The sequence below is a fragment of the Pseudonaja textilis genome, chromosome 1 (genome assembly GCF_049901715.1).
Source record: "Pseudonaja textilis isolate UNSWEBS1 chromosome 1, rPseTex1.2, whole genome shotgun sequence".
NCBI classification, from domain to species: Eukaryota; Metazoa; Chordata; class Lepidosauria; order Squamata; family Elapidae; genus Pseudonaja; species Pseudonaja textilis.
In genome coordinates, this window is record NC_141990.1 from 442,194 (window position 1) to 461,453 (window position 19,260).

The following is a 19,260-nucleotide window of genomic DNA, read 5'->3' on the forward strand; positions in this document are numbered from 1 at the left end:
GCCGCCAACCAATTAACCAACCATCCGCCCGCCCGCCGCGCCCTCACCTGGGCCGCCCCTCCCGTGCGTCGCCGCCGCCTCCGCTTCCGCCGTGGCCAAGATCCCCCGCCGGAGCTCCGCCGCCGAAACGCGGACCCTCTCCAGACCCGCCGACGCCATCTTGGCTCGCCGACGCCAAGGAAACAAACGGTGGACGGTAGCCGAGCGCGGACAAACCGGCCCCCGAGTGCCTCAGCGCGCATGCGTCAGCCAGAGCGGCGGGGCTTGGCGCGAGCCCGCCCCACCCGCGGACCGTGGCCGTGGGAAGCGGAGCGGCGAAGCGGAGGGGGCGGCCAAGCGAGCGAGGGCAGCAGCAACAGCAGCTCCGGGCCGAGCCTTGATCTCTGATGTGATGTACCTGCGATTCTGTTATGCGGGGCTCTCCAACCCGGCCGACTTCACTACTTGTGGACTTCAACTCCCAGAATTCCTCAGCCAGCTCAACTCAGCTGAGGAATTCTGGGAGTTGAAGTCCACAAGTTGTAAACTGGCTCAGGTTGGAGCCTCATTTTGCGACTTTTCTTGCTGCAGTCGTTAAGTGAATCACTGCATGGTTGCGAAGGGAAATCTGGCTTCCCCCATGGACTTTTCTGGTCAGGAGGTCGCAAAAGGGGATCCTGTGATACACAGGCACAGCAACCATCCTAAATATGAGTCACTTGCCAAGCATCGGAATTTTGATCACGTGGCCATGGTCGTAAGTGGGGGAAACGGTCATAAGTCCCTCTTTTCAGTCGCTTCGTGTCTTGTTGCACGTCGAGGGCTCCCTGCAAGTCTGGCCCTCTCAAGCCCCACTTCCCCACGGGATGGTTATTGGGGCGAAGCCACGGAGTGGTTCCGGATGGCGAGAAGATGGGCGGTGTATCAATTAAATAAACACAATCAGGAAATGAAAGCGCCCCGCTTGCCGCCTTGCGCTCCTCTTGAGGGAAAGTGGCCCCCAGGCTGCTGTTCTGTGCTGGTGCAAGGGCCGAGAACGGCTGCAACTTAGAGGAGGGGCTGCTGGTGGGGAAAACAGCGGCGGCACTTAACATTTCTATACCGCTTCACAGCTGCCGGCCTCTCTAACACTCTCCCCACCTCCAGAGGATGGAAGGCCGAGTCGACCTGGAGCTTGGTGAGCCTCGAACTGCCAAATTGCGGGCACTCACCCGTAGCTGCAGTACTGCACTCTAGCCACGGCACCAAAAGCCTCACTGAGCCTCTGGGGATACCAAGAGTTTGCCTGCTCCAGGTATCGATAGAAGGGAAGGAAGCTCCAAGTTTAACCATCCTTGGTGCTCTCCGAGCTCGGCGGTTTCCTTGCGAACCGTTAAGGGTTCCCAGTGTGGTACCTGCCAGTGTTGGCTGGGCGGTTCCTTACGATTGTTTTTTCCTGTTAAATTAAAGCCACAAATTCATTCCTCTCTGAACGCTGATGACGTTACCTAGTTAGGCAATGAAAAGTCTGCAAGAAAACCATCCCGCTCAAGAAAGCACCAAGGACCCCACCATCCTCCTCCTCCTCCTCCTCCTCTCCACAAACCTGGCCCTGATGATGTCAGTCACAAAACGTTTGTGAGGGAACCGCCCAGCCCAGAGAGCAGCCAGGGCCCAACGCCTCGGGCATCATTTCTACCTGCGCACGTCCTGCTCTCTGCGATACCCAACGCACACCGCCTCTTTCCAAAAGACGAAGGAAGCCAAATGATTCAGAAGTCCGCCTTTTATTACAAGCGCCGAGGTCCTCTCCGTGGCACGCTGGGTGAGGACTCCCAGAAGCTGGGGGTGGCCGAGGAACGGGCTTCCCAGCCGTGTGCCCCCTGTGTGGCTGGAGGGAATCTCTGGCCTCCCGGCTGCGTCAGAAAGGTCAGCTTCCTGCTTGTGGGGTCAGCGGCGCTTTACTTCACCCGGGGTGGCAGCAGCTGCCCCCCCCCCCAGAGTCCCCTGGCCACCATTCACAACACCTTAAGAGGAGGGGGGCGAGACTGAAAGCAGGAAAGCCGGGGAGGGGGGTCTAAGGAGCCGGGTGCCAACTGGCCTGGCCAAGAGGCAGAGGGTCGGTCGAGTGGGGCACAATGCCACTCAAGCGCCAGAAGGACCTGGGCGTAAGCGCCTGCTGCCCCCTGCCCTCTCCCGGGAGGGGGGCACCGATGGACAGAGAGGGGACAAGGACGATGGAGCCGTAACAGGGAGGCTGGTTTATTTAACGGAGAAACACGCCCCCACCTCACGTCTGGAAGAGTCCACAGGCCTTTGGAGAGCTTGCCGGCTTCCGTCGGGGGCAGCTTGGCTCCAGGGGCCCCCAAGCTGGGAAGGCAGAGGCAGCCAAAGCCCAGGCTCCCCCCTCGAGGTCCAAAGGGTCCCCTTTCGGCCACTGTCCAGGGTGGAGACGGGGGCGGGAGGGACCCTTTTCGGAGCCTGGGACAAGGCTCAGCCCTTGAGGGGTCCTGGGAGGAGAAAACTGTCCAGAGGGGGCCAAAGAGAGGAAGGGGGGGGCTGGCTTCCTAAGGCCGCTCTACCAGTGGAGGCCAGAAGGGGGCGTCTTCTCATCCTTATTGCTCTCCAGGGAGAAGGGAGGGATCCGGACATCGAAGTGGGAGCCGTCGGGTCTCTCAAAGCGGAAGGTGCCCCTGGGAGGGAGGGAGGGAAAGGAGCCCAGGTGAGGCCTCTACCAGAGGGACGCACATACGACCCCAACTGGGCCCAACGCCTCGGCTGCTAAGGGAGACAGCGGTTGAGTGGGTTTTGCCCCATTTAACGACCGTTCTTGCCATGGGCACAAGGTGATCCTGGCTCCTCCATCACTTGCCAGAAGGTCACAAGAGAGCCCCCGGACACGGCAACCGTCATCAATCAGTTGCCAAGCGACCGAATTCTGGTCACGGGATGACCATGAGGGTGCTGCAACCGCCGTAAGTGTGAAAAACGGTCACAAGTCACTTTTTTCAGTGCTGCTGTAACTTCGGTCACTAAACGAATGGTTGTTAAGTCGAGACCCCCCTGTTCTCAGCCACAGAGAGAAGGGCGCAACGCTTCATACCGGGAACAAGTGGCAGGAGAGGCGACGGCCAGCCCTCCTCGGGGGCCACGTTCCTGGAAGGGCCCCCCGCATAGCCAAATGCTCCCTTCCCAGCCAGTGGAGGGGTGCAAGAGAACCCCAGCCTGCCCCCCCCAGCCGCTTCCCGAGACTCCCTCCCCTCCGCCTTTCCCTCTCCCGAGGCAGCCCAAGCACCAGGTCCCGGTCAGGGTCCCCCCGCTCCCCCGCCCAGGAGGCCCCCTCCCTAGCTGCTCCCCCAGGCTCACCACATGTGCCCGCTGGATGCCTGCAAGGAGACGTGGCTGCTGTACTGGAAGGCCGGCTGCTCTTTGGACAGGACTGGCTCCTGCGGGGAGAAAAAGCCGTCAGGGCCTGGCCGTGGCCCAAAAATGGATGCAAAAAGCTTTATAGTTACTTATTGGGTATTAAAATGGAAGAAGAACAAACGAAAGAGACAGTGATTGCACGGGGAAAAAAAATTTTGGTTACACTGTAGAAGGACATAAATGGCAAAAGTTGTGAGAGTGGAATTACACATTAACAATGTCAACTGCATACAAAGAAAACATGTATCAGATGTTTTAGAGATGGCATTTTGCACCGGCAAGGATGCTTAAAGATAAATGAGCAAAATGCTGGAAATGGCACCAGGCACCAGGAACATATTATCATATGTGGTGGTTATGTGTAGAAGCAAAAAGATATTGGACAAAAATACATACGTGGTCGGAAAAGATGATACAACACCACATACATTTAAGACCTGAAATATTTTTGTTAGGGATCATACAAGCAGCTTAAAGCAAAGATAAGAGTTACAAGTGAAACTCGAAAAATTAGAATATCGTGCAAAAGTTCATTTATTTCAGTAATGCAACTTAAAAGGTGAAACTAATATATGAGATAGACTCATTACATGCAAAGCAAGATAGTTCAAGCCGTGATTTGTCATAATTGAGATGATTATGGCTTACAGCTCATGAAAACCCCAAATCCACAATCTCAGGAAATTAGAATATTACATACAATCAATAAAATTGTACATAGAACAATATTGGACCTCTGAAAAGTATAGGCATGCATATGTACTCAGTACTTGGTTGGGGCCCCTTTTGCAGCAATTACTGCCTCAATGCGGCGTGGCATGGAAGCTATCAGCCTGTGGCACTGCTGAGGTGTTATGGGAGACCAGGCTGCTTCAATAGCGGCCTTCAGCTCTTCTGCATTGTTCGGTCTCATGTCTCTCATCTTCCTCTTGGCAATGTCCCATAGATCCTCCATGGGGTTCAGGTCAGGTGCGTTTGCTGGCCAATCAAGCACAATAATCCCACGGTCATTGAACCAGGTTTTGGTGCTGTTGGCAGTGTGGGCAGGTGCCAAATCCTGCTGGAAAATGAAGTCAGCATCCCCATAAAGCTCGTCTGCGAAAGGAAGCATGAAGTGCTCCAAAATCTCCTGGTAGACGGCTGTGTTGACCCTGGACTTAATGAAGCACAGTAGACCAACACCAGCAGATGACATGGCTCCCCAAATCAACACAGACTGTGGAAACTTCACACTGGACTTCAAGCATCTTGAAGCGTGTGCCTCTCCATTCTTCCTCCAGACTCTGGGTCCTTGGTTGCCAAATGAGATGCAAAAGTTGCTCTCATCAGAAAAGAGGACTTTGGACCTCTGAGCGACAGACCAGGTCTGTTTTTCTTTAGCCCAGGTAAGACGCTTCTGACGTTGTTTGTTGTTCAGGAGCGGCTTGACAAGAGGAATACGACATTGGAAGCCCATGTCCCGGATCCGTCTGTGTGTGGTGGCTCTTGATGCACTGACTCCAGCCTCAGTCCACTCCTTGTGAAAGTCCCCAACACTTTTGAATGGCCTCTTCCTGACCATCCTCTCCAGGCTGCGATCATCCCTGCTGCTTGTGCACCTTTTTCTTCCACACTTTTCCCTTCCACATAACTTTCCATTAATGTGCTTTGAGACAGCACTTTGGGAGCATCCAACTTCTTTTGCAATCACCTTTTGAGGCTTTCCCTCCTTATGGGGGGTGTCAGTGATGGTTTTCTGCACAACTGTCAGGTCAGCGGTCTTTCCCATGATTGTGATTCCTACTGAACCAGACTGAGAGACCATTTAAAGGCTCAGGAACCCTTTGCAGGTGTTGTGGCTTATTAGCTGATTAGAGTGGGACACTTTGAGCCTAGAATATGGAACCTTTTCATAATATTCTAATTTTCTGAGATTGTGGATTTGGGGTTTTCATGAGCTGTAAGCCATAATAATCTCAAGTATGACACATCATGGCTTGAACTATCTTGCTTTTCATGTAATGAGTTATCTCATATATTAGGGTCACCTTTTAAGTTGCATTACTGAAATAAATGAACTTTTGCACGATATTCTAATTATTGGAGTTTCACCTGTAATTATCCATGTAGTAACTGCAGCTAGAATTGTATTTGTACAAAATTGGAGAAATAAAAAGATTCTGACAGAAGAGGGTGTAATAAGGAAAACACCAGACTGTGCAAAAACGAACAGATTAACACTTGCAATTAAAGAGAAAGAACAAACTGAATATTATCAGATATGGGAATTATTTTATCAATGGCTAAAGAAAAATATGAAAGTTAGAAATAATTAGTAGACCATTGGAATACAGAAAATATGTTAATAGAACTGAACACATAAAGAGAAATGTTATAATAATAGAAACAATCTGTATACTAATATCAGAATAGAGAATTAATATTAAAATAATGAATATAGTTGTAAAATTTAATTGTTATGGCACAAGACATTTGTAACCAGACGACACACCTTTGAATGGAAGCTGAATGGAATGTATGTATTTTAAATAAAATAAAAAAAATATTTTTTTTAAAAAGGGGGGCGGGGTGTCTGGCTGTGGCCAAGAGCGCATGGGGGCTTCTTCCCCGGCCCCAAGGAGGCTGAGCTGACATCGGCCATGCCGATTTCTCTGCTCCCGGCCTTTAGAAGGGGGGCGAGGGGGGGTGTCTCCACAAAGGGCACCTTTTAACCTCTCCCCCCGCCTTACTCACCCGGCCCACCACTCCCCGGCCACGGACGGTCTCCAGGGTGCCAGACAGGCTGAATATCCTCCAGTGCCGTTCTCGGAGCTGCACAACTTCGTTGTTGAGGTTTTCCAGGCGGATGCAGTAGCGCCACTGGACGGGAGGCAGAGAGAGGGGGCCCCACGTCAGAGAGGCCGGGGGGGTCCCCTCAGCCTTCTGAGGGGCAGAGCAAAGCTTCTCCAGCCCCCTCGCCCCCACCAATCCCCCAAGGCAGCCGAAAGAATAGGGAGACTCACCCAGTAGACGTGAGAATTCTGCGCTTCCTGTGGAGAGGAGGGAGAGGCTGTTTCCCATGGCTGAATGCGCCAGCTCAGCCCCCACTCCACCCCACGCCCCAATCTCACCCGGGGGGCAGTGGTGCCCCCTGCAATGGTCAGTCCATGCCTGCCTGCCTATCCTCCTCCTACCGACCCATCCTGAATAGGATTCGCACCTCCCATGGCGTCTGCTGGGATTCCTAATAAACGGGGCATAGCACGCGCACGCACACTCACACCCCAGTGGCACTGTGGGATCCCACGTCAAACTAGACCACACCTTGACTGGCTGTGAGCCGAGGGCATCCACCAGACCAGTGACTTTTTTCATGCCTCAGTGGTTAGATGGTCTAGACATGGTTACTTGACTATAGATCGCTCTAACATTCCTACCCAATTGCCTTTTTAATGATGTAGGTAAAGTGTTAATACACATTGAAAGTCCACGTGAAAGTCCGCGCCATACTTTAGTAATTATTTCTGCTTTATCCATTTATATAACTGTCCACCTTGCCTATTGTGACTGTGGGCAGCCTTTTCTGCCTCTGAGTCAAATGTGACCCCTGGCTGCTGTAAAATTTCCCATAATGTTTCTTCCTTTGGGGCAGGGGGAGAGAAAGGGGGGTGGCCAAGGGGCTCAGCTCTCTTCCAGATGCCGGAGGGAGAAAACCGGCCTGCCCTCCTTGCCTGGGGGGCTTGGCTGGCCGGACAGTCCTCCTGCCTGGGGCCCCGGGGGAGGGGTCCAGAGAGAGCAGCCGCCTGTGGATCAGGGGTGGTGTTCAGCGGGTTTGCAACGGGCGAACCGGTAGCAAGAATTGGGCGTGGGTCGCTGAACCAGTAGTAAGTTCCAGCTGGCCACGCCCCCCCCGGCCCCCCTCCTGCCCAATGCTCACTCACTCCGCCCGCCCACCTGTCCGACCTTCGCCTAAGGTGTGTCTTCCCCCCGCTCCGGACAATCAGCTGTAGATGAGATCGGCTGTGCCGCGATTCCCCTTGCGGAGGCCCAGGAAGGCCAGAAACGGAGGGAGGAGCCATAGGGGAGCAAAAACGCCCCCCCCCCGAGGCTCCTCTGGGGCTAAGAAGCTCCCCAAAATGGGTGGGGGGGCTGCAAAAAAAGGAAACGCCCACCGTCACATGGCCACGCCCACCGAACCAGTTTTTGAATACCACCACTGCCGGGGCTCTGCTAAGACTTGGATGCTCTGGCGTGTTTACTTCTTTCTCTATCGTGAACCTACATTCTGTTCCTTCTTTACCTTCCAGTCTTTTCTCTGTTTACAGCCAGTCCTTGACTTACGGCCTGTGACTGTGGGGAGGCGGCCAGAGTCGTGTGAAAAACGATCCTGGGCCCCTTTCCTCAGTGCCGCTGCATCTCCAAACGGCCGTAAGGGGAGGACTGCCTGGGCCGCTGTGCTCTGCCCCCTCCGCGCCCTCCGTCGTCGCTGGGCCCCATCCTTCCCGCTCCCCGCACTGCGGGGACATGCCGGGCAAGGGAGCGGCCCGCCTACCCGCATGCCCATGTAGAAGGGGATGACGGTGACCCGGATGTTCTCGGTGGTCTCCCGGTGCACGTCGGAGAGCTCCAGCCACGGGTGGTTCTTCTCCTGCCAGGCGCAGAGCGTGTCCCTCGCCACGAATGGGGGAGCTGCAGAGAAGAGGAGGCGGTCAGCAGAGGGGAGCCCACCCCAGCCCGGGCAACGGTCAGTCAGCAGGCCCGCGGTCCTCGGTGGGGGGCCTTTGGGCAGAAACGGGACGTAGAAATCCCACCTCCCAGAAAAAGAGGCCGCGAACCCGAGTCGCCCGAATGCAGGCAATGAGCCCCCAAAGCCACTGAGGGTCAAGGGGGCCCCCTGGCGATCGGGGCTCTGGAGCCAGGCCCCAAGGGCGTTTTGTGGGGTCCGTTGTAAGCCAAGGACCACCTGCAAGCAAAACTGCCTTCAGGATGGACTCAGGGGAAGCCCCCCGAGGCTTGGCTCCTGAGGAACGCTGAGCCCTTCATCTGGCCAGCCAGGGCCTGAAAAGGCCTCAGGGAGACCCTGAATCACCGCCTCTCACTTAGTGGCCCTTCAGGGTTACAACAGCCCTGAAAAAAAGGGACTTACGACCGTTTCCCACACTTGTGGCCGCTGCAGCATCCCCCCACATGGTGACCGGATCAAACTCCAGGCGCTCGGCCTGCACGCCTGACGGCTGCCGCCTCCCGGGGGTCAAAGCCAAGAGGGGAAGGCCGGTGGCTTGAAGACGGCTCCCTCCGCTTAGCAACGCACTCAGGCACTGCCTGGCTAAGCGGTGGGAGTTTGGGGGCTCAATCAGGACCCAGGACACCCACCCCAGCCGCCCGCACCTCCCCCCAAGGCCAGCCCTGCGCCCGGAGTGGGGGCGGGGGCAAGTACCTTTGTCTGGTCGTACAGGAGGAACCGTTCAAAGAGCTCGTGCTGGATGGGCACCTGATCCGTGGACGTGTAGGGCAGGATGTCCTCGTGGCTCACGTAGTCCAGTCCTAAGGAGGAGGAGGAGGCCAGAGGAGGGGGCTGAGGCCGGTTCCTCTCCCAGGGACCGGAGGCCAGCAGCCGGGGGTGCCTCACAGAGAGCACAACCGAGGGCACACACACCCCGAGAAGGGATCACCCGCAAGGCCCTGGCGTGGAATAGGGGCTCCTCTCCGCCTCTTTGTACAAAGGATCTGGCTACAGAATCCGTTCCAGGTCTGACAGTTTTACTCACTAATTGTTTTTTTTTTGGGGGTGCCTGCCCAGGTGTGGGGTCAGCAGCTCTGTGCACTCCCCACGCCCCTCCCATCGCTGACCCAACGCCTTCCAACTTTCTCCATCTCTGCACGCAGCAACCAGGGAATCTGACCAAGGACCCCCACTCACACGGCGCTGGTGCTTGGTCAGCATCTGTGCTAACCACCGGGGGGGGGCGGCAGCAGCCCCAGCAAACAACGCAGCCCCTCACCCCTTTTTCCAGTTGAGGAGCAGCAGGGCAGCCCTCTCGACTGACCAGGCTGAAAACATTTTCAGGCTACTTGGGGCCAGCAAACTCCTGCCTCCCCCAGCCGGCCAAGGGAGGGAGGGCGGAATGGGCTCAGAAAGGCCGAGAGAAAAGGGGACCACACGGCCGCTCCGGACAGGCAGCCCAGTTGAAGCTCTGCAGCCAAAGGGCCGCCCAGCTTCTGCCTGGACAGAGCCAGCCTCTTCTTCCTGGGTCAGCTCACCCCCGTCCAGGGGCTGTTACTCCTTATCCTTCGTGAGGGGCCCTTGGCGCCCTCTGAGCTTGGGAGGTTTCTTGCCACCCTTTCATTACCAGACTTGGTAACATCCTCAGTGCGAGCAGTGTGTGAGGTGTGGGGAATGGAGGAGGAGAGGAGGAGGGTGACGACTGCACGGCCCTTGGGGTTCTCTGAGCTCGGAGGTTTTCTTGCCGACGTTTCATGACCCAACTAGGGAGCATCATCAGGGTCAGTGGGGATGTAACATCACTAGTCCTAGCACCACTAGCATTGAAGATGTTCCCTAGTTGGGTCCTGAAACGTCGGCAAGAAAGCCACCCAGCTCCGAGGCCCCCGGGAGCCCTCATCTCAACCCGGAGCTGCGAAGATTCTCCTCCCTTTCGGTCAGCAGCCGCCTCCCTGGACTTGGTGGGCCCTTTCACGGCCTGCCCTCTGGGACCGGGTCTCCCTCTCCAGGGTGGCCAAGGGCTCTTCACCCCCCACTTTCCCACCCCACCTCTGGCTCACCTGGGATTGCATAGAGGGCTCGGCTGTCGTCGTGGTTGGCCAAGAACGTCACGGCTTCCGTTTGGGATCTCTGAGACTGGGGAAGAAACAAGGAGGGCGGGATGGGAAGCCGCGGCCCAAGGCAGGCAGAGCCAGGGCGGCTCCGATCGGAGGAGGCCTGCAGGGGACGGACTGGATAGACTGCACCCCCGGGGCCCTCCCGCTGCGCTTTCCAACGCTGGCCTGCCTGCCTTCCCCTGTTGCTGGCGGTCTTGAGTGCAGGGCTAAGAGGCCTCCCAATGCCCCCCCTTCCCCGAGACGGGGATGGGACCTGCCATGGGATTAGCAGCGGTGGCCTCTCACATGGGGGATGGGGGGAGTTGAGCGGAGGTTTCCTTAAGGCCCACGGCTTGGGGGGTGGGGTGGGGTGGCAGCCGCTTGCAGAATGTCCTCTCCTTGATTCGCCGTCTGTCCGTTTCCACTGCTGAGCTCTGGAAAGCCTCAGTCGGTATCTTCAGAGTTCCCGCTTTTCTCTAATTTCAGCCTCTACAAAGTCCTTCTCTACTCCTAGTTGCAAAATGAGCGTCTCCATGTCCATTTCCTTTCCAAAGACTCCCCGTGGCCAACAGCCTGCCTCTCCGGAGTCTACAACAGGGGTCTCCAACCTCGGCAACCTCCAGGCTTGTGGACTTCCAGCTCCCAGAATTCCTCAGTCAACTTTAAGGTTTGTGGACTTCGGCGGTGCTGACTGGAGAATTCTGGGAGCTGAAGTCCACCTATTTTAGAGTGGCCAAGGCTGGAGACCTCTGACCTAGGAGGCCACCTTGCCTGTGATCCAGATGTATGAAATGTCCTCCCAAAATGTGAATTTAATTGACTGATCTTAAGGCGATTGTAAAATGTGATGGAAACCCATCCTTGCCCCCAAGCATTTGTTAGTTGGAGTAACTTTGATTTTAGTAATATGATGCATGGGAGGGGAGAGGGGGAGGGAGGGAAGGAAGGAAGGAGGGAGGGAGGGAGGGAAGGCAGGCAGGCAAGAGCACTTACTATGTGTGGACAATCGCGAGCATCGATCAGGACCTGATAGTAAGTGTGTGTCTTGCCTTTCACTTCTTTGGATCCGTGTCCAGCTGCAGACTCACTCCTGGAACAAGAAGGGCCAGGCTGAAAAAGCCGCTTTCTGACCGCAATCCCAGGCAGTCCTCGACTTACAACTGAGCCCAGCATTCCGTTGCCAAGCGAGGGGATTAAGTGAATCTGTCCCATTTTACGACCTCTCTTGCCACGGCTGTTCAGTGAATCACTGCAGCTGTACAGTTAGTAGCAGGGCTGCTAGGCGAATCTGGCCTTCCCCCACTGGTTCTGCTTGTCAGGAGGTCACAAAAGGGGACACTGTGACCGTCGTAAGAACGGGCCAGTGGCCAAGCACCTGAATTTGGATCACGTGGGGACGCTGCAATGGTTGTAAGGGTGAACAATGGCCGTAAGTCACTTTTTTCAGTGCCGTTGTAATTCTGCACGGCCACCAATGGCTGCCTATTGAGGGCTGCCTGTGCGCTGCACCTACGTCCAGCCCTGCCTTGCCTGGAGCCAGGCGCCCAAGAGCGGCCCAAAGCCTTAAGGAAGCCCAGAGGCTTCTCGCTCTCTTTCCTTATTTTATTGTCTGAATTCACCCAAACAGACCCAAACCCAGCGCTGCCTGATGTCGTTGTCCCTATAAGAAACCACCGATGGCTGCTGCCCTGTGCAAAAGTTAGCCTGCGGAGTCCCTGCAGGAGGAGGCACTGGGTCCATCTTACAAAACTTAATGAAGACAAATTGTGTCCCAGAAGGACAGACTGGATAGGAGATATAAATGTTTCTTTCAGAATCACTTGGTCTGCCGGCACATCATTTCTGGTCTTCCGCATACATTTGACAAACACCAGTTTGCATACAGAAAAAATAGATCTACAGAGGACACTTTTCACACTGCTCTGACTCATCTAGAACAGCGGGAGGGTGGGGGTGGGGGCTAGACCAACAATGGTTGCTTTCGTGGTGTGGAGACAATAACTTGGTCCTCAACACCAACAAGACCAAGGAGCTGTTAGTGGACTATAGAAGGGACAGATCAGACCTCCAGCCCTTGCTTATCCATGGAGACCGAGGGGAGCAAGTGGCCAGGTTTAAGCTTCTGGGGGTTACCCTAAAAGAGGACCTGACCTGGGAGGCTCCCATTGCAGCCCTGGTCAAAAGGGCCCAGCAGAGATTGTACTACCTGAGGCTTCTCAGGAAACAACTGAATGAAAAACTGCTGGGGACTTTCTACCGCTGCACCAGAGAGTATCTTAACTTACTAAACCTGTGTGTGGTTTGACAATTGCACAGGGGCAGATAGGATGTCACTCCTGAGGGTTAATGTCACTGCCCCTCAGAGGATCCTGGGTTGCCCTCTCCCCTCTTTGGAAGAGCCTTATAGCTCCCGCTGCCTTAAGAAAGTTCAAAACATCCTCAAAGATCCATCTCATCCTGGGAACCCTTTTTTTTGGAACTATTACCATCTGGCAGACGATACAGGAGAATAAAAACAAGGACAAATGGGCTGAAAAACAGCTTCCATCCCAGGGCAGGAGCTCTGTTGAATTCTGCTGTATAGTGCAGTATGAATGCAATATCAGGGTTTTTCCTGATTCAATGTGTGGAGTGTGAAGGGTGTGTGTTTGTGTTTATTTTCATGGTCATGGTGTGCCCTGAAGGTGGTGTGTGATTTCGTTGTACGAGGTGCAAGGACAATAAAGGAAACTTGTCTTCATCTCTGCAGCCTCCCTCCCTCCCTCCCTGCCCTGAGACCCTTTGCTGCCGGTCACCATGAGGGACGTGGAGGCTTCTCCAGGTCCCTGCCAGCACCTACACGGCCCACACTTACTTTTCCGGCACAGGAGAAGCGACGTCTCGGTCGTACAACCTGGCTTGCCAAGGGAAGAGGACAATCCCCCGGTATCCGAATATACTGTGGAGGAAGAGCTGGAAGAGAAAGGGGCAGAGGAGGCCGTCAAGACAGGCGAGACAAAGAGGCAGCGGGCTCAGATCACGGGGGGGGGAGGGAAGCGCCCCTCTCTGGAGCAGGTGCTGGGAGGGGGGACCTCCGGGTGTGAGGGGGCTCACGGTTACTTGCGGGGTCTCCCAGGGGGCAGGGGAGGCCCAGAAAGGTCCAGGGCTCCCTTCCGGTCCGCTGACATGTCGCCCCATGCAGCCGATCGGAATCCCGGCTTGTGACCAGCCGCTCCCAATTCAAAGCGGCCCGAGGAAGGGAAGGCCCTGAAACCCTTTCGCTTTCCAGACAATCCTCCCAGATCCATTCTAGGGGCTTTAAGCCGCCCAAGCCTTAAATCCCACGGCTGCGACCTCTTCACTTCCTGGTTGCCAGGAGGCCGCGTGACGATGACGATGATGATGATAATAATAACAGTAACAATAATAATAGCCTTTACTGTCGTTGTGTATCATGCATACGACAAAATTGATTATTTCTACTGTCTACGCAGCGCCAGACCACCAAGCAAGGAACGGCTTACAAAACGTATTTATCGATCTCCTACGTTTCTTACTTTTATAAATAACTCAAGGTGGCAAACATGCCCAATGCTCCTTCCTCCTGTTTTCCCCATTACAACAGTCCTGTGAGGTGGGTTGGGCTGAGAGAGGGAGGGAGGGAGTGGCCCAAAGTCATCCAGTCGGCTTTTATGCCTAAGGCAGGACTAGAACTCACCATCTCCTGGTCTCCAAGTCAGCCTTTTAACCACGAGGCCAGTGGTTCCCAAACCTTTTCAGTCCAGCGCCCCCTTGGGGCTACAAACTCATCCTCAGGGCCCCCCACCCAGGGGCGGGATTCAAATGTCTGTGGGCGTGGCCTAATTTGAGGGCACGGCCTGCTGGTCACGTGACTGGGGTGGGCATGGTTTGGTGACTGGCAAACCAAATACAAGTGATCCTCCCTTAATGGCTGGTTGCTTAGCAAGTGTTTTAATTTATGACTGGCCTCCCCAGAGCTACTTGACCTGTTTTTGGAGTTTTGACAGCCACACACACACACACACACACACACACACTCCCTTCTAACCCTGCCGGAGCAGGTCGCTGGACTAGAATCGGCAAAGCATCTCTGATTGGATTCTAGCAGTGAATAAGATCTAATCAGAGATCTGTTGCCGATTCTTGTCCATTTGTTTTATGTCCGAGCGGAGTGGTGCACCAAATCAATGGGGTGAGCCTGAGAGAAGGAAAGAGAGAGAGAGAAAAGAAAGAAGGAAGGAAAGGAAAAGAAAAGGGACCGTGAAAGAGTGGGGGAGGGAGGGGGGAGAGAGAGAGACAGAGACAGAGAGAAGAGAAAGAAGGAAGAAAAGGAAAAGAAAGAAAAGGGACCGTGAAAGAGCGGGGGAGGGAGAGAGAGAGAGAGAGAGACTGACGCATCGGATTGAAACGAGGCCGAGTTTAGAGGCCCCTTTTCCCCACATTGAAACATCTTTGCCAGCATCTTTGCCAGCACATTGAAACATCTCTGGCTTCTATTACAGTAATTAAAGGCTTTGCGGAGGAAACAGGGCCAAGACTACCAGGAAGCTCTCACATTTTGTTGAGGCTTAAACAGGATCCGTTGGAGCAGACTTCCATCATAAAAAATTACTTTTCCCCAATGTTATGACGGTGCCAGTTCTGAAGAAGGCAAAACCAAAACGTCCTGGTAAATTACAAGGAGAACACGCACACACACAGACACACAGACACACACACACTCCCTTCTAACCCTGCTGGAGCAGGTGATGGGACTAGGATAGATATCTCATTATCTTTCTCCTCCCTCCTTCTTTATTTCTTTTTCTTTTTGTCCCTTCCTTCCATCCCCCGCCCCCCTTTCTTCGTCTGTCCCATTTTCTTTCTGCCCCTTTTCTCTTTATTTTCTTTCTCTCTCGTTCTCTCTCTCAGGTTCACCCCACTGACTGCTGCAGGCTCCGCTGCAAGGGGCTCAAGGGGGTGAGCCGGCGGGGCCTCGCCTCGAATGCAGCTGCGGTGGGACGTTTGAAAGGGAGAGCAAACCCACTCTGGTTCCTTCCTCCACTCCCGCCCGCGCTGCGTTCGAGGCAGGCACGTCGGGGAAGTGTGGAGGGAAGCTGCAGTGGGCTTGCGGAGTGTAACTCACCTAGATCAGGTGGCGGCAGGAAGGCCGGGCGGGCGGGGGCTGGCGGGCGGGCGCTGGTAGAGATGGCGGGCGGGAAAATGGGAAACGAGCGCACAGGCTCTACATAAGGAGTGACCGGGCGGGGCGGGCGGGCAATGCCGTCGATTGTTGCGTGCAATTCATGCATGCGCAATAAGGACTGACAGCAGAAAATGGAGGAGGGGGCAGGGCCAGCCAGGGCCCCTTTTTGCCAGTTCTTCAACCTACTGGAACGGTAACAACAGTTCTTGCGAACTGGTAAAATCTCCACCCTGAATTGTGCCCTGCGAGGGGCCCACCTCCAGCGCCCCCCTTGCTTCTTACCACCCCCCCAAGGCATCCCACCGCCCACTTTGTGAACCACGGCACTAGACCCAACTGGCTCGCACCGTGTGATACAAACTGCCCGGAGGGGACCCTTCTTTAAGGGGCTAACCAGGGAGTGAAGAAAGGCGAAGGTGATGGTTCCTTCTCTGAGCTCGTGGGGTGGGATCATCCCCTAAACTCCGCTGAAGATGCTACCTGGCCTGCTAACGAAATGTTTGGAAACCAACCCACGAGCTTGGAGAACGAACCTTCACCCTTATCCTACACCTGGGCCACAGGTATTCGCCGCAATTGCAATGAACAAATGTGGGAAGAAAAATACTGCCGAAGCTTCTGCTTGGACCCAGTTCAGAGATCCTGGAGACCAAGAAAAATATCAGAAAGAGAGAGAGAGAGAGAGAGAGAGAGAGAGAGAGCAATGACTGTGGGGTCCATGGTATTCTATGAGGTTAGTGGCTTTCTCGATGACATTTCAAGGGCCAACTAGGTAACATCATCAGTGCTAGAAGACAGTGGGGTTTGTGGAGAGGAAGAGGAAGAGGAGGATGACTGTGGGGTCTTTGATGCCCCCTGAAGTTTCTTCCTTTCTTTTTTTCAGAGGTTTCATGACTGAAGAAACATCCTTGGTGCTAAGCGAAAGGGGGGAAGGAGGAGGAAGAAGGTGATGACAACGATTGATGCTCTCTGAGCCAGGTGGATTTCTTCCAGACATTTCATTACCTGACCAGGGAATGGCACCTCTGCCTTGGGGGTGGGGGGGTGGGGGGGGATGTTGCTCCCCATTATGGACAGGGGTGAAGCCCTCCCATCCACCTGACTCACTCACCTGTCCCGTCTCATATTTGCCATGCTGCTTTGGCACTTCGAAGACCCCGACTGTCTCCAAGACTTTGCCCTCGGGGCGATTCCTGGGGTTTGGGGAAAGGAAAGTGTGGCGTTAAGACCTCCTGGCAGGGCCCCAAAGGACAATCCGAGCAACAGCAGCGTCCCAGAGGCCCTTCCAGGCCCAGGGTCCCCCTTCGGTCCCCGCCAGCTAAGCTCCCTCTGGCCATGGGAACGCCAGGAGGCCACGGCGGGAGAGGCGGTAAAAGAGCACCACCACGTGCTCAGGGTTAACCACAACGCTCTCAACGACCACAAGTGTAGAAGACGTGCAGGGAGTGGCCCTGGCTGGACCCGGACAGGAATAACTCAGGGCAGGGGGTCCCCAACCTTGGCGACTTGCAGACTTGAACTCCCAGAGTTCCTCAGCCAGCACCTTTGCTCTTTGCTTCTGTTAAAGAAGGTGCTTGTACTATTTCGCTAGGGTTAGGAATCCTTTGTTAGGAATTCTGTCTGGTTTCTGGCTTCTGCAATTTGCTTCAGAGCTAGGCACATCCTGGGAGACGGTTCCCAGGAACGTCCTGCTCCACAGATGTGGAGGGGTGGGGGGGCTGCTTAGGAACACAAACACACAAGGACGAGGGATACCTGTAAGATAACAAAGCATGGGCAGAGCAGGGACAAAGAACAGGGGAGGACCTGGGGCAAGACCTCGCCCACACTGGATAACCAACTTTTATCTCTCATTGGGTAAACCAGGGGTCTTCCAACTTGGCAGCTGGAAGACTTGTAGACCTCCCAGAGTTCCTCCTCCTCCCGTCATGCTAGCTCAGGAATTCTGGGAGTTGAAGTCCACATGTCTTAAAGCTGCCAGGTTTGGAGACCCCTGGGCTAAACCAATGTGTAAGATCCTAGACAAGGTGTGGCTATTCCTTACATGCGTTTTGTCTGTATTCACCCAGACTTTTTGCTTGGGCCAAAATAAACAGCTGCTATTTTGGGCAAGCCTCGTCTGGAGTCTCGCTCTCTTTGGCATCTCAGTGGCTCGGGGAAACTTCCGGGACGAAGCTGGCTGAGGAACTCTGGGAGTTGAAGTCCACAAGTCTTAAAGTGGCCAAGGTTGGAGACCCCCTGATTTAAGAGGGTCACCCACAGCTTTTGCAGATCAGGAGATAAGCCAGGAATCAGCAACACGGCACTTGCAACCCATCCTGTGTGTGGCCTGCCTGCCTGCCTCCTTCGCCTTAACCAGGTTTAGCAAACTTGAACCGGGTTTCAATGCTCCCGGCCGTTCGGCCCTGCCTGCTTCCTTGGGCTGAGGGGTGTGTGTGGCTGGCCCAAGGTCACCCGGCTGGCTGGACAAGAGCTTCCCCCCCCCCTCTCGGTTTCTAGCTGATGCCTTAACCTCCAGCCCTACCTGCCTTTGCCTATACAGGTAGTCCTCCACTTACAACACCTCATTTAGGGACCATTCGAAGCCACAACGGAGAAAAGGGACTTAGGACCGTTTTTCACGCTTAACGACCGTTGCAGCATCCCTGTGGTCATGTGATCAGGATTCAGGCGCTTGGCCACTGACTCGTATTTATGACGGTTGTGGAATCCCAGGGTCACGCGACCCCCTTCTGACGCGGCAAAGTCGGTGGGGAAGCGGACTCACTTATCCACCCTGTTCCTGACTCAGGGATTCACTTAACAGCCGCGGCAAAGAAGCTCGCACAAGGGGGCAAAATTCACTTGAATGCCGTCTTGCTTAGCAGCGGAAATTTGGGGCTCAACAGTGATCGTAAGTTGAGGACTACCTGGTAGCATCTACTCCTAGATTCTTTGGGGGGGTCCTACATAGAGACGCCGGAAAGACCCCCCCTCCTCTGCGCCCACCCCCGACATCGCAGGCAGCGAGGGGGGAGGGAGGGGATGCGGGGGACGACCCGGGCGAGGCTGCCCACAATATGAAGCCCGCCGACCCGGGTCAGCCCCCTCCCCACGCGCATGCTCCGTGCAAGGGGCGTCCGGAGTAGCCCGGGCGAGAGGGTGGGGGGGCTTCCAGGCGCCTCCCCCGCTGCCAACAGCCGAGGAACCCAGAACTCCGTCCTCGGGGCCACCCTGCGCCCGCCGCTCGGAAGAGCCTGGGCTGCCGCCGGGGACGGAGGGGCTCGGCTAGGTGACCTTCAGGGTCCCTCCGGGAAAAGCCCTCGCGCCCCGCAGGCCGAACGAGCCCCAGGGCCTTTGAGGTCGAGCGGCGTCCCCGCCCCGCCCCGTCCGCAGGCGACCCACCGGGAGGAGAGGCAGCGCCGCGGGGGCAGCAGCAGCAGCTCCGGCCTCGCCCCGAGAGCCGCCCAGGCCGGGGCCCGCAGCCCCCAGCGCAGGCAGGAAGAGGAGGCCCGCGCCCGGCCCAGCGCCGCCCAGCACCGACTCGTCGCCGCCGCCGCCGCCGCCGCCGCCGCCATTCCGCGGCCCGAGCGAAGAGGCGTCTCTCAGGGCCCGCCGCGACCCACAATGCCCCGCGCGGTCCTTCCGCGCAGCGGTTTGGCCTTTCGCGCGCGCCGTGGAGGACGGGGAGAAGGAGAAAGAAGAAGCAGAGGAGCAGCGCTCCGCGACGGAGAGGCAGCTTCCGGGTTCGCAGCTTAAGATAGCTCGGATATCTCCCTGCATAGCCGCCCGCGCTCGTCTTCCCGGCCGACGTCTCTAGAGGGCGCTGGAAGGGAAGGCGAGATGATGGGGCCAGAAGGGACCCGGAAGCTGCTTCTGGGTGATGAGGCGTCCCCCTCTTCTACTGCCCCGTC

At 55.8% G+C, this 19,260-nt stretch overlaps 2 protein-coding genes across 2 annotated transcripts in view; both read right to left on the minus strand.

Annotated features, from left to right (window-relative positions):
* SMG6 (SMG6 nonsense mediated mRNA decay factor) overlaps positions 1 to 222 on the minus strand; it is a 52,737-nt gene extending 52,515 nt beyond the window's left edge. The window contains 1 exon segment of the mRNA XM_087923820.1: positions 48 to 222. Coding sequence (XP_087779946.1) covers positions 48 to 159 — 112 coding nt within the window. The 5' untranslated portion in view covers positions 160 to 222.
* Positions 223 to 1,731: 1,509 nt separating this feature from the next.
* Positions 1,732 to 19,151, minus strand: POLDIP2 (DNA polymerase delta interacting protein 2). The gene is made up of 12 exons (XM_087924032.1): positions 18,752 to 19,151; positions 16,479 to 16,560; positions 13,037 to 13,134; positions 11,176 to 11,272; positions 10,147 to 10,222; positions 8,801 to 8,907; position 8,443; positions 7,916 to 8,052; positions 6,387 to 6,413; positions 6,118 to 6,243; positions 3,325 to 3,404; positions 1,732 to 2,651 (listed from the first exon to the last, which is right to left on the minus strand). Exons 1-12 carry the CDS (start codon positions 18,922 to 18,924, stop codon positions 2,537 to 2,539), a joined length of 1,119 nt encoding a protein of 372 aa, XP_087780158.1. The 5' UTR covers positions 18,925 to 19,151; the 3' UTR covers positions 1,732 to 2,536.
* Positions 19,152 to 19,260: the final 109 nt, after the last annotated feature.